This window comes from Tiliqua scincoides, chromosome 3 (assembly GCF_035046505.1).
Source record: "Tiliqua scincoides isolate rTilSci1 chromosome 3, rTilSci1.hap2, whole genome shotgun sequence".
NCBI classification, from domain to species: domain Eukaryota; kingdom Metazoa; phylum Chordata; class Lepidosauria; order Squamata; family Scincidae; genus Tiliqua; species Tiliqua scincoides.
The window spans coordinates 27,473,899-27,489,195 of record NC_089823.1 but is presented as its reverse complement, the minus strand read 5'-3'; the positions used below and the strand labels follow the sequence as shown (position 1 = coordinate 27,489,195).

At 41.7% G+C, this 15,297-nt stretch overlaps 1 protein-coding gene across 4 annotated transcripts in view; it reads right to left on the bottom strand.

The window, feature by feature from the left end:
* FRY (FRY microtubule binding protein) overlaps positions 1–15,297 on the bottom strand; it is a 256,079-nt gene that overhangs the window by 28,292 nt on the left and 212,490 nt on the right. For all 4 annotated transcript variants that reach the window (XM_066620128.1, XM_066620125.1, XM_066620127.1 and 1 more), the window contains 5 exons: positions 14,003–14,143; positions 12,415–12,594; positions 9,771–9,932; positions 9,593–9,667; positions 8,380–8,550 (listed from right to left, as the gene is read on the bottom strand). In XM_066620128.1, the coding sequence (XP_066476225.1) occupies positions 8,380–8,550; positions 9,593–9,667; positions 9,771–9,932; positions 12,415–12,594; positions 14,003–14,143 (729 nt within the window). The remainder of the gene's footprint in view (positions 1–8,379; positions 8,551–9,592; positions 9,668–9,770; positions 9,933–12,414; positions 12,595–14,002; positions 14,144–15,297) is intronic.

Here is a 15,297-nt window from a genome sequence, read left to right as displayed (position 1 = left end):
AAGACTCTATTTAAATATCTACCCATCAGTATTTATGATTCATGTCTGTTTGAAGTTATTGAAAGTTGTTTAAACAACTGTGAAAATGTTTTTCATCTAATTGCTTGTTGAATGCATTCTGTGTTTATGATAACAGCACAACTGCAAACCACAAGTAAAATATTTTAGGTTTTCTGTACTTACATACATAAACACAAAACTAAAAGTCAAGTTAGGGTAGATCTGAATGAGCTTTTGGTTTTGCATGCACAAGGCCAACTGTCAAATCAGCAAAGTCTGTAGTTTTAACTGTTTTTTCTTTATAGATTAGAAGTTATTTTTCTCAAGTACAATATGATTTTTCAAATGAACCAACACTTTAAATTTTGAAACAAAAACCATGCTCTAATTAAACATTTTTATACCTAGTCTCAGTAATTCTGATAGACATGCTTCATTCTATAAACGAAGCATGAATGTCTCCAGGACTGCCTTGACTGTTACAAATAAATGACATCAACGATCATTGCAACTAGAGCTGAAGCAAATGTACAGAGCTGAAACAAATTTTAATGCTATAATAGAGCTTGGGGGGGAAATAGTAAACAGACTAAGGGCGCAATCCTAACCCCTTATGTCAGTGCTTTCCAGCACTGACATAAGGGCAATGCAGCTCCAAGGTAAGGGAACAAACATTCCCTTACTTTGAGGAGGCCTCTGTGAGTGACACCCAACTGCAGGATGCAGCACACGTCCCAATGGCACAGCTATGCAAGTGCTGGAAAGCACTGACATAAGGGGTTAGGATTGTGCCCTAAGAGATTTCAATTAGTATGAATTCTGGCACACTCTCCTGACAGCTTTTGACAGGAGAAGCCTGAGTTCTGCCATACAAAACTGACAAATTGCCACAATCTCACATGTATGGAACCTCAGACAAGCAGTCTACACACTCGAGCAGAAGAGCAAACTCAAACAACATAGCAGCTCCTCTATGGTGAACTGGAAGATTTGGAACTGGCAACTTTCCAGTTCAAAAAAGCAGAGCTATAGTCAAGCATCTGTAGATCACTCAAGTGGGCAGATTTGCACAAGTAAGCTGGCAGTTTACTTTGAGACCTGACAAGGTTTGTTACTATCAGAAAGCAAATTTCCACAGGATTTGAAGCTGCTTCATCAAATTTTCATCTCATAATTTGTTATTCCAGAGTCTGCATTTTATTGTGTCAAACTGTCCTATGCATTTCTATGCAAGAGGAAGTCCCATTAAGTTCAATGGTACCTTCTCCCAGGTAAGGGTATATAGGATTTCAGCCTGTGTGTTTGTTTTGGTATTACTTACAACTGAGGAAAAACAGTTGTGATGAAAATCCATATATAGCTTATTGCTGAAAGTCTCTGTCCCACTTTCCTAGACTTTTCCATTATTATTTACCAAAGCAGGGGTGCCCAAACCCTGGCCCGGGGGCCACTTGTAGGCCTCGGGGGCTCCCAATCTGGCCTGTGAGGAGCCCCCAGTCTCCAATGAGCCTCTGGCCCTCCAGAGACTTGCTTCAGCCTGTGCTGGCCCGATGCAACTGCTCTCAGTGTGAGGACGACTGTTCGATCTCTCATCTGAGCTGTGGGACACGGACTCCCTCCACTACTTGCTGTTTCACAACTGTGATGCAGTAGTGGCAGCAAAGGAAAGGCTGCCGTGCTTTGTGCAAGGGCTTTTAGAGGCCCTGAGCTACTACAAGACCTTCATTCATTCATCTCTAAGTTTCATCTTTAATAAATTCATTTATGTAAATTTTAATGTAAATTAATTATTTTTTTCCTGGCCCCCGACAGTGTCAGAGAGATGATGTGGACCTCCTGCCGAAAGGTTTGGACACCCCTGTTCTAAAGTAACGGCACAGAGTGCCACATGGTTCTGGCTGCTTCTCTGTTTTATCCTATTCCTATTCCTTTTAAGCTTATGGCACAGGCATAAACATTTCGGATGGCAGAATCTCTTACACTACACCAGATTTCTGGGGTTCATGGATCTGATCAAGGACAAAATCCAGGAATCCCACCACAAATACTAATGTAGAAGTTAACATTTGAACCAGCTCTCAGTGTTTTTTAGAACTCCAAAACATTTCTAAAGCATAACATGAGGTGGGAACCTCTTCAAACATATACATATATGCACACACACACACTGGAAAAGACAGAGTATATCGCAGAGTACAAACAATGCATTACATCTACTAGCACATGTGAGTTCGAATAGCATCATCTTACCTGAAGCTCCTGAATAGCAGATATAACAAGTAGGAAACAAATAAAGAAAAGTATTTGTAAACATACTTGATTTAAACATACTCTTATACACATATGCCCTACAGTCTAACTTAATGCAATCCGTTTTATCAATTTATTCCTACTTTTAATTTTACCAAAGTTTCACAATAGTGGCTTTCACAGCTTAATTAGAATACTAAATCACTACATCTGGCAACCTTGTGGACAGTCTAAGCAGCAATTAATCTCTTTGCATAATATTAAGATGGAAAACAAACTGGAAAACTGTGCTTTAGCCTATGCTTCCTGTTTAATTCATGTATATACACAGGAAAACTAGATTTACCGAGTCACAGTATAAGTCTAAATTAAGTAACTGAAATTTAATTAGGTAACCTCTTTTATCAGGCCAGAAGTTGTTCCTATAGACTTATTTGTTTTAAAAGTTATTTGTTAAGGCATTTGAGGACAAAGAGGTTAGGCTCAATAACAGGAAGTACATTACACACTACATAATAATGCTGCCATTGTTAAAAATGAATGTGTTTTTCCATTATGGCCTCCTTACTTTTGAAGGTTTTATATTTTGAAGCAATCAACCTGACTGGGGCAAGCTGATTCTTGGATATATATGTTTTTAGCATGGGCCATGATTTTCCTAGTGCCTCAAAGAAGCACCCTTCCATGTGAAATCAGTGGTGGCATGATCACTTCAGAGAAATTGCCTCTTTCAAAAATTGCAGTGTTAAATCAGCCCTGAGTTTAACTTTTTGAAGGAAAGAAAGAAACCAGTAACTAGACAGTAATATCTATTTTCAAGAGAAAAATCAGAGCCTTATTTTTCCAATTATCCTTATCAGCTTGCAAAACATCCTCGTATAAAATACAAACAAAAACATCTTGTTGTGTACTTTGCCTCTCTCTGAGCTTCTGATAGATGACAGGTTCTGATACCTGGGAGGAGTGGGGATGTTTTTGGGAGGGGCCATAGCTCAATTTTAGTGCATATGCTTTGCATACACATATGCAAAGGTTCAATCCCCAGTAATCCTCAGGTTCAATCCTCAGAATCCTCAGGTTCAATCCCCAGTAATTCTAAGTAGGGCTGAAAAAGATCCCTGTCACTGCTAACTAGTGTAGATAATACTGAGTCAAATGGACCAATTGTTGGACTCAGTAAAAAGTTTTTTAAGGTCCCTATTCCTCCTGGGCTGCTGCTGCTGATCATGCTCTGATGGTAAACTGCACATAAAACAAAAGAGGGAAGCAAAACGCATGTAGTGCTGCCTCCTGGAATATTCTCATCACTCAGGGAACTGGGGACGACCTAATAGGATGGTCTTACTTTAATCTTTCCATTCTGCAGGCTGTAGAATTTAGGTCAGTGGTTCTCAGACTTTTTCAACTGGCAGCTAGCTCCCTTGACCTACTGGACCACTGGCAGGGGCTCCCCATTAGAGTTACAATCCTATACATTGTATAGGGTGGCACATTTTCTATGAGGATTCTGTGGCTTCCCTGGTTGGTTTCCATGGCTCCCCAGGGAGCCATGGCTCACAGTTTGGGAACCACTGATTTAGGCTATAGACATCTGGTATAATAAATTCAATTCAGACTGTCTTTTCCAGAAAGAAAAGACAGAAAGAAAGTCCACCAAAATTGGACTTTCAGTTCTTAGGTAAGAAAACAAGTTCAGTATTTTAATAGATGTACTGTACTGTTTGCACTAGATGAAAATGTGGTTCTTTGCCAGTTGATTATGCAAATTAATATTTAAAATAAATGCCCATTGTGAGAATACCTGGCTTAATCAAGATGGAAATCAATCAGCAAGTTATAACAGCACGATCATATTAAGAATATTTATATACTGCTTTTCAACAAAAAAAGTTCACAAAACTGTTTACAGGAAGCAGGCTGTGCTACTGGTTGGGTGGCAGTTCTTTAAGCAAATACCAAATCAATGCTCTTTTGCTAAGACTTACCTACCTTCTTCTAAAATCATCTGCTAGCACTGGAATTATTATAGTTGATGCACATGGATGTTATAGACCAGCCACCTTTCAGCAGTTACCCTGACTCATGTCCTTCACTCCCCTAACTGCCTGATATTCTTCACCTCCCAAGTGATTTATTATGACAAAGGCTTCTAGAACTGCTGAATAGTTCTTTGAAAGTTTTTCTACTCATTCTTTATGTGACTGCCTACCCAGAGGCTTTTGTAGCAATTTCTGTGTCACAGCTGGATCCCATAATCCATTATACTCACTAAGGTGCACAAATACTCAAAGCTTCATCCTGACAACACTTGGATCAGTTCTATTCCCACACTGACAATCAAGATGCAGTCCATAAGGGGGCCTACACAGAGTAAAATCATGTGGTGGTGTTCCTTCTCAGATTGTTCCACTTTAGATTCCAGGTGAACTGCATTTCTGAATATTTCCCTATGTTAAATAAGTCTCCTCTCTACACACAGAAATGACCACATCATTACAGTTATCAGATACAAAGAGGGACAGAGTGCCTGTACCTTTAACCATTGTATAGAAGAGGGAATTCTGGCAGGTGCTTCTGTGTTGAGCTGCACCTGCCAAAATTCCCTCATCTATACAATGGTTAAAGGTACAGGCACTCTGTCCTCTTTTGTATCTGGTAACCCTACACAACACGGAGAGGACTAGGCTATCCTGCAGACACATCTCCATCACTCAGGGTCCAATCCTATCCAACTTTCCAGCATTGATACAGCCACAATGCAGCCCCGAGCTAAGGGAACAAATGTTCCCTTACCCTGAGGAGGCCTCTATGACTGCTCACCACCACCACAAGATGCAGTGCACATTCCATTGGCACGGCTGCATCAGCCCTGGAAAGCTGGATAGAATTGGGCCCTCGGTGTCAAACCTATAAAGATACATAAAGAGCCAGTGTTAACCTTATTATTGGTCTATGTATCCACTATTGTCTCTTCTGACTGGTAGTAGTTTTCCCATCCTTGCTAACTTCTAACTGAGAATCCAGATTTTTTCTGGAACTTCATATGTAAAAGCATATGCATGTGTAGCTCAGTATGTGAACTATGATTTTCTTATGAAAAAGAGTACACAGCAAAAGAGCTTCTAAATGATGACTAGCAACACTATTTATGATGGAGAGTCTTGTTATTTTTTAAAGATAAATCACTTTTATATTTTGCAGACTGGAGTTCACTTTGCCAGATGCATTTCATGTTGCTTGTGAACATGTTCAGCTCCACACAGCACTCCTTTTTTGCAATGCTGACAAAACACAAGGTACATAACTTATTTTGATTTCTGTGGAATTTACTTTCAAGTTGGCATACTTATCACTGTGGCCTAAGCAGATATTACGCAGAATGACTCTCTTGACTTTGGCACTTATTGGTCTACATTTTAAATATCCAAGAACAGCTGATCCAAGTCCTACATTTTTTACATTGGCTGTCATTTCCTTATCTCAGTGGTTCTCGAACTTTGCCAGCTCACCTGATCCTCCCCTGATCCTTGTAGCCATTGGCCACAGCTCCCCATTACAACACCTCACCTCAGTTACGCCCAAAATGGGAATGAAGGTGTTATAATTATACACGAGAAACAAGGCTGCCAGCACTCTGAGGCTGCAATCCTAACCACACTTACCTGAGAGTAAGCCCCATTGAACAAAATAAGACTTACTTCTGAGTAGACATGGTTAGGATTGTGCCCTGAGTGTTAGCAGCACACCTGGAGGGTTTTGGAAAGGGGAGGGGGAGAGAAGTGATGAATTTGCTGGGGGAGGGGAAGACTTTGTTTTGTGTGTATCTGCTAATTGCAAACTGAGACCTAGAGACTGCTTGGCTGGAATCCTAATTCCACTTTCCTAGGAGTAAGTTCCATTGCACACAATAGGACTTGCTTCTGAGTAGATCTAGCTAGAATTGTGCCTTTTGTCTTACAACAGCAGCCAACAGAGTACCCCCCCCCAAAAGGAGGCAGGAGGAAAAAGAGGAATGGTTAAAAAGGAATGGGGAATTTTATTTTTAATCAATTTTTGGAGACAAAGTCATCATGAGTGTTTTTTTTTCTTTTTTGAAGGGGGAGGAAAAAGAGAAAGGTGAGGATCCTTCATTAAGCTGACACAGACCCCAAGCCTATGTAGGTCTACTCAGAAGTAAGCCCCATTTGAGTCAATGGGGCTTACTCCCAAGAAAGTGTGGAAAGGATTGCAGCCACACCCAGCAAGATTACAACTCACCCCAAAGTAGATGGGGGCTGCTCACACACACACACCCCCAATATGTAGATGCCACCCCAGGCAAGATGGAGGGATGCTGGCTGGGGCATCTGGACACTCCACCCCCCAATAGGAGCAGGCTGGCTCCTTCCTTCCCAAGCAGAGGAAAGCGCTGCGGTGCCTATACTTACTTTAAAGCCTGCCAGGAGTATGCCCTGTGCTAATGAGATGCAGCACCTCCGCACTCTTCTCTCCTCCAGCTTTGACCAATCCCAGGATGCCCAGGGCGACGGGCACACTGGGAAATGTAGTCCTTGTGGCGAGGTTGCACATGGAGAGAGCTCCATGATGAGATGCGGCACCTCTGCCTGCTTGCCCAGCCACCCTTCTCTCCCACCTCCCCCCCACCATGTTTCTCACGCCCTCCCAGCCTCACTTTGCCCCACCCACCTCGTTCACAGCTGCAGAAAAGCAGCAAGTCAGCACGAAGAGCAGAGCAGCCTCGCCTCTCTCCTAGAGATGCCTGGTGATGCCCCTGGAGGCTAGCCACGCCTCACTTAGGGAGGCAGGACGCACAGAGTGAATACCTCAGCCTTATCTGATTTCATTCAGAACCAGACTAGGTAACAGACAGTACAACAGCACCAGTCACTGGCCCCAAGGGGATCTCCTGCAGCCAGCTGCCCCTTTTTCACACTTTCCAATGAGATATCCTCTTGTTTATGCCAAGCAAAACTATTAAGAATCTGGGGTAGTTAGTTTTGGAAGACAGCGGAAAAAGCAAGTTAACACACCTGCCCTGTCAGTCTGATTGCCTCTCCCACAACAGATCCCAAGGTGGCCTGGGGCAAACTGGAGTGCAATTACTTGAGAGGAGGAAAAGAAAGGGGATAGCATCTGTAACAGTATGTGACATAAACATACCCTCACAGATGAATGTGCCCCTTCAAAACTGCTCTCACTTTACTTTCTGACCTTCTTCCTGCCTATTCATTGTCCTGTAAGGAACTAGGTGGGGAGTGCTACACAATATTCCAATGCCTAAATCTGAATCTTTTTACAGAGTAGAATAATAATTCCCAGAGGGAACAGATCAACATTACCAATAAAATGCTTTTTAAATAATGAAACAAAACAAAAACAAGAAGTCTCAGGCCCTTCAAGCATATGATGTAAGCTAGATAATATGGCCTTGCAGCAACAACTCAAATGAAAGATGAACTGACAGGTTTCTACCTGCCAAGACCTGAATACAGGCCCTTGGGCTTTTGTTTTTGTTGTAGAAGATCTGATGAAATATCTAACACGTAGAGCAGTGCAGAATGCATAGGGCTTTGAAGTACACACGGCTTTATGCTACACATACATACACAATTCTAAATATAGGTTTTGAAGGTCATTTATAAACTGATTATAAGACTGTTTGACATGTATGTGTGAAATTCAAAGCCTGTGTTCTTTCAATGGTTGGGCAATTCAGTAGTACTGAGTCTGTAAAAGTATTATATTCCATGCTAATGTATGGAAAACATATTATTTGTGTAGTTCATTAGAATGTTCAAATTCAGCCATTCAGTAATGACTCTGAAATGGGCACCAAATTATGTCTTTTTGGGTTTTTTTTTTGTTTTTTTTTTAAATTATGTCTTTTTGTTAAAGCAAATAAAGAAAAAAAGATGTATACTCCAAGTAAGGAAGGGTGTGGTAACCTGCCAGCATTAAGCTACTGCACTATGTAAACATTCAAAAATGTTCATTCCAAATGAAGTTTTCAGTTGCTTAGTTAAACCTCTGCTAAAATATAGAGAGAGCATTATTTGCTGTTGGTAAAGTATTAAAATATAGTTTAGTCTGAGGTAAGAGCAAAGTTCTTTCAAAGAGAATGTACTGTACCTCCCCGTCCTCCAGTTCCACATCCAGGAAATCAAAATCCCTAAAGACTCTGAACTGCTGCTCGCTGTTTGAATCGTCCATGTTCTCTTGCTCACGTGCTCCGTCCTCTGAGGCCACCAGGCTTGTTTGGTGCTCAGTCAGATCCAAATCTCCACATGAAGAAAAAATTACCTAAAATTCAAAAGGAATTTTCTTTTAAACACTATTCCCCTGTGGCTCTGTTAGAAGTCTAATGGGTCATTCAGAAGGCTGTATATTCAGTACACACCTAATTCCTTCAGTGGGTATTTTTAGAAAGTTCTTTTTTATTATTTATGTTGGACAGGTGCCTTCAGATTAAACTTGTACAAAGACACAACTCTGAGCTGCAGGAACACGTCCAAGCTGCCTCCTAATGGGTGCAGACTGATGCTGTCTTACTGTTTTTATGCATTTATGGAATATAAATGCAACTGTAAGAACAGCAAGCAAGATAATGAATCTACACTTTGCTGTAACACTTTTGTACCAAGTGAAAACAGGCAAATAATCTGCATTATATTTTAGGAGGGTGTTTTAAAGAAATATATACTTGAATTATACATCCAGGTAACAATCCTGTGCCCTCTTTTATGGGACTAAACTCATTGAGTACATGGAACTTCTGAATAAACACACCTATGACTGTACTATGATTATGCCTAGGATACTAAACAGCACAATTTTGAAGCACAAAGTAGAAGAAGTAGAAGAACCCCACAGAGTTCAGTAGGATTTCCTCCCAGTAAGTATGTATAGTATTGCTGTCTAAATGTGTTCTTGCACAGCTCTCATTCGCATCAATAGAGGACCAGGGCTTCACTGTAGAATCCCACCTAATTTATTCTCTGTTTATCATATTTTGGCCTCAAAGAGGTGAAATTCTGAGCTGCTAAGATGCTGGAGCACTATAATGGCTGGAGACAATCACAAGGTTGAAATAAACAATGTTTAGTAATTCTGGAAGAATTTAACCACACTTTAGTATTTCTCTTTGGAGAGAGGCTCTCCTGATAAGAGGCAGATGGAGACATTATTCTCTACGCTGCTTCAGTTACTTGCATTTAAACCAAGAAATAGCAAACATTGCTAATTATGGAAGAATCAGATATGCCAGCAAACAGAAGATTAAATTTAGAACTGAACATTTAAATAAATTATGCAGGAGCACTATTGGAAGAAATATGATACTTACGGAAGGGTTTTTGCTCAGACCAACTTCTTGACCACAAAGAGTGAGGACATGTACCAACTTCTCTTTTGTTCGTTTCTTTTAATTAAAAAGAGAGATTTTTAAACAAACATCTAGGAAAAATTGCTGAGTTTTCTGTATTAATCTACTAATTGTTTTAGCAATTAGGTAGGAATTTTACCTGAGAGTACTGAGGTCTCTTCCAGCTAACAGGAACCAAGACGTTGGAGTTAGATCCAGAAGACGTTGAAGAGGTGCTACGAGTGACAGGCATTATTCTGGGCTTCCCATCCCGGCCTGAAGAACTCTGTAGTTCATCATATCGTCTCCCAATAATTGGAGTCTTGAAAGAAAGATGTGAAGAATAAGGTAAAAATCATTGGTTTAAGTCTGAATCCATCTAGCCCCACAGCCATTTTGTACCATCTGTGGGAACAGGGCTAGTTAGAAGGCCTCTGGCTGAGCTGCTTTGGGCCCCTATTCTGCACTGGATACAGCACAAGCTTCTTGGCTTGTCTGTTCCAGAGCAGGGTAGGATTGTGCCCTATGAGGCAGAACTTCAGGTCCAAATCTCTGGTTGGCTAAGAGCCAAATTTAGTTTAAGGCACAAGCAAAGCTAAGTTTAAGGTATAAAAAAATCCTGCTGTGGGGAAGAATGAGCTGCTCTTTGCCATTTCATTATGGATGTCTGTTCACACGTGGTATGACTGTTGTACAGCAGGTAGAAGAAATACCCTTTGCTTCTGCACAGAAGTTGGAAAGATCCAGGTGAGCATTAGGGACAAGTAAGCTTAGGAGCTTACCTTTATTGTTTTGGCATTGTGGGTATAATTTATTTATTCTCTGAAATTCCTAAATGCCTTTCAAAGTAACATATAACCTTAATTAAATAAATAATTATATTACAGGCTTGTATCAGTGTGAGTGCAAAGGAACGGGATTCCTATAAGTCTGGTTTAGACCACTTAGAGCCCAATCCTATCCAACTTTCCATCACCAGTGCAGCCACAAAGCAGCCCCAAGGTAAGGGAACAAATGTTCCCATACCTTGAGAAGACCTCTGTGACTGCCTCCCTACCATAGGATGCAGTGCATGCCCCATTGGCATAGCTGCACAGGCACTGGAACACTGGATAGGATTGGGCCCTCAGAGCCTAATCCTGGGTTCGACATGCCGGCTTAGTGCCGGTGCACACCGTCACAAACGTGTCGTAAAGCATGTTTGTGAGGCCTAATGCTGGGTAAGCGCCCATGCTAGCCCAGCAATGGTCGGTGCTGGGTTAGCACTGGGCGGGCACCCTGCTTCCACCGCTTGACATTCGCATGGACTGCTGAGCTGCAGTAAGGTATTTGGGGCAGGGAGTAGGCGGGGAGGAGGCATTCCAGAAGGGGGGAGGCGGAGAGAGAGCAGTGAGGAGGTGTTCCGGGAAACAGTGTGGGGAGGGAGGGAGGCGGGTCCAGATTCACAGCATTTGTGCGGGGCTCAGTGCCCTACACGAAAACTCTTCCCTCACTGCCAACCTTTTGGCCTGCGGTGAATCGAGTAGTTCCATTGTGGAGCTACTTTCCTTCTCCTGAGGTGCTGCCCGCGGCTGCTGTGGGCGTGCTGGATGTGGCAGCAGCTGTTTTTGGTGCCACCGCAGCCCCATGCGACGGGAGCGCAGGATTGGGCTGCCCGTCTACTACTGTGAAGTGAACCCATGTCTTGAGGCCTAAGTCCCTGGAGTTTGTGGGGATCTCAGAGCTTGCAAGGGAGAACGCAACCCTGTTGTTAAAAGACACTATCTGTACTGCATTAGGGAGAAGTGTATCATGCAGATAAAGTCATGACTGCTCTATAATCTGAAGCCAGCTGAACGGACATGACTTCTCCCAAAAGAAACATGGTGTTAGTTCAGTGAAGCATTACTACCCTGTAACAGGGAATTTTTAGCACTTCAGAAACTACAGCTCTCAGCATTCTTGGGGTCAGCAGAGCTGGGAAGTTGTGACATTTAATCTGATTTAAATTTATTGTGCAGATACACATATACATATTGTGCCCTGCTTAGGTACAGGTTCCATTCTGGACATTTGCCAGGCCAGGAAGTCAGAACAGCATCATTGCTGAGGCACAAGGCAAAAGCTCAGTGCTTTTGCACAGTTGTAAAAGTGCAAGGCTGGACAGACTGCCTGTGCAAAAGCACAGGCACAACTGTCCATTAACTTGGGATGTTCTTAGGTCAGAAGTCCTAAAGTTGGAGCTTATCTGTACAAAGAACAAATTTCATAATAAATTGTTACATTAAAAACCTAGAAGGAGTCCTCCTAAAGACCCAATTGTGTTCTGGAATATGTGAAGGAGGAAAAATAGCTTACTTGGGCTTAAGATGGTGTAACTGTACATCAGATGAAGTTGACTGAGTAATATGGTTATATGAAATTATCTTACATGGAATTAAATCTTTGGTGCATCAAACAGCACCTGGATAGGGATAAGGCCTGGGAATCCTTATGCCTATGAAAAAGGTGGGATGTGAAATATAACATCACCACCACATAACCAGCCCAGTACAGTCTACTCTGAAAGACAGTGGCTCTTCCTGCTTGAAATTCTGCTGAAAGTAAAGGTGCTGGTCATAGTGCAATCTTATTGGTTGCACTTGGGACAAGAAAGGTAACAATTCTCCCACCCTGCTTATCTCACAGCAGATGGAAACACTGCAGCTGCCTCATGGAAGACAGTGTATAAAATGTTACACTAATCTGTAGGCTTTTCCATTTTGGATCAGCTTTCACAGGGACATTACAGACAATATGTGTTTCTTATGAGAAAAAAACAGTACCTCAGAAATATCAAAGTGAAACTCTAAGGTTTTTCCAGGCAGCTCCTTGGAAGCGTTGTTCCACACACGATGTATTTCCATTTTGGAAAGATCACTGTGCTGGTAGGAGGGTAAAACCAGGCTTGCAGAGCGTGAAACTACCAATTTCAGTATATTTAGTGCTTCTCGCCAGTGAATGCTCTGGAAACAAATGTTGACAAAAATGCATCAAATTATACGTATATAAAGTGAAAATAAAATTTATAACATGATTGAAGCCACTGCCTACAAATAAAATGGCTTACTATTAACTAATTACAATATAACATATTTGGGGCCCCACTAATGATACTAGTTTGACATATAATGTGTGTACGACAAAAAGTATATCTACAAGTCATAGTGAGAATTAAATTACAGTGTGTTATCAACCCATCAGGGCAAAAATGATTTGCCAGCTGAGTAAAGAGAAGTGAATCAGCTCTGCATTTTTTTGTTATGCTGCTATTTGGCATCCTGAAACATTGCCTTTTGTTAACAGTTCGTTATTGTCATGGCCTATTGTCCATCTAGACCAGTACTATCTATAGCAGTGGTCTTAAACCTTTTTCCATCCAAAGCCCAATGAATAAATAAAATATGAGACTGAGGACCCACTACTGATCCAGCCCCCCTCCGGGGACCCAATCTGCTCAACCCCTGCCCCATTTTCCCCTACCTCTTGTGTCCTAACAACAACCCTGTGAGACAGCAGCCTGAGCAGGGCCAGGCTGAGGAGTTGCAGGGCACAACAGCGAGAGGAGGCTGTGCAGGGTTATATCAAGAACTCAATACTGATAAGGCAGTACCATTATTGGACTGGATCCAGGCCCTCTCTTGCACAGGCTTTGAAAGGTTGCTGTGATCCCCCAAATGCGGTTTCACTACCCCATTGGGGTCTCGACCCACAAGTTGAAGAATACTGAACTAGAGTGTTGAGCACGATTTTCCAGTGTTTCAGGCAGGAGTCTTTCCCAGCTCTATCTGGAGATCCCAGGGATGGAGTTTAGAACCTTCTGCAAGCAAAGGATGAGCTGTACCACTGAGCTATGGCACCTTCCTATTATATTCAAACTGGCAAACTATGGTTTGTACTTATTTTGGGAACCAGGATTATGCACTTTGGTTGCTAGGCAAGCACAAACCATAGTCTCCTGGATCAGATGCAACAGTAAACTATGGTTTGTTGCAAATCACAAGCTAGCTAATCAATAGAGTACATGAAACAAAGAAGAGGTGAGCATATAAGAAGCTTGGGAACAAAATATGGTTCGGCATTGTGCATGAATCTACCCATTGTTTGGAGAACACTGAGAAAGTGGCAGAAACTGGAGTGCAGTGATTCTAGAGTGTTCATCTCCTGTGGAAAGCATTTTCTATCCCATCCCCCTTCTCTTAACTCCATTCAACTCTGCCAGCTATTCCTCGCAGAAAAATTCCAAGCCATTAAAAAACAAATCTTGAAAGTAGAATAAATTGTACAGAATTATTAATCCCAAACTGCTATGTAAATATTTAACACTTCTGAACAACCACTGATTTCTTATACCCCTCATGAGGCAATACTTACCTGCACATATTTTTCAATGATCTTTAACACTTCCATGTTAAACTGTTTTACAGGAATGCTTGACAGGTCCATATAACTAAGAAGACTATAGATTATCTGTAGAAGTGACTGTTGCATGCTGGGAAGTCCTTTTTCTAGTAGCTGTGAAAAAAAGGAAATAGAACAAAAAAAATCCAAAATACACATAATCTTTCTCAAATCAAGGAGCATCAATGTTGTTGCTAGCAAGTCTAGCAGCCCAATCCTAACCAACTTTCCATCAATGATGCAGCTGCAAAGCAGCCCCGAGGTAAGGAAACAAACATTGCCTCACCTTGAGGAGGTCTTGGCAACTGTCCCACCACCACAAAATGCAGTCCATGCACTGTTGGTATGGCTGCTTTGGAGTAGAAAAGTTGGTTAGGATTGGGCTAAAAGTGATTATGATTGTTGATTACAGCCCAGAAAGGATACAGGTTGTAACCTTGCACTTAAATTTTAGTGCACTTAGGGCGCAATCCTAACCCCTTATGTCAGTGCTTTCCAGTATTGCCTTTCCAGCACTGACGTAAGGGCAATGCAGCTCTGAGGTAAGGGAACAATCATTTCCTTACTTTGAGGAGGCCTGCGTGAGTGACACCCAACTGCAGGATGCAGCACGTCCCATTGGCACCGCTATGCCAGTGCTGGAAAGCACTGACATAAGGGGTTAGGATTGTGCCCTTAGCTATATTATACAAGCATGAGACTGTAGCATACTCAAGGTGAACAGTTCAATCAGCATTCTGCCATTAGAAGCCCTAACATTCTGAATGTAATAGCTCTAGAGTCTAAACCATTTGTTCAAACTGAAATTTGGTGTGCTGCATCTACTGCGCTGAGCACCAGAAATTTCAAGACAGATCCCTTGAGAAATATGTAGTGTTGTTGTCTGTGTGTATGTTTGGGGTGAAGCGGTTCATGGGGTGTATGAGAGGGAAATTTTTAAAAAGTCCCTAAGCAGTTCCAAGGAGCAGCATCTTTTCCCACCATGCAAAACAGGACAAAGGGTGTTCTAGCAGATAATTTGCTAGTGTCTTGAAGGTCAGAAAACAATAGCTATATGCAGCCTGATTCCTTTGTTAATAAATGCATTCTGACAAATGCATGTGCAAATTTAGCAGATTTAGAAGATTATTTAGAGGATTATATTTAACTCAGGGCAATTTAATACAATATAATCCTAAAATTCACTCATCCTGTACAGCATCCTAAATTCCATCACATTCACTTTGTTCTTGAGCAGAACTATCCCAAACTTTCTGTTCCTGTACAGT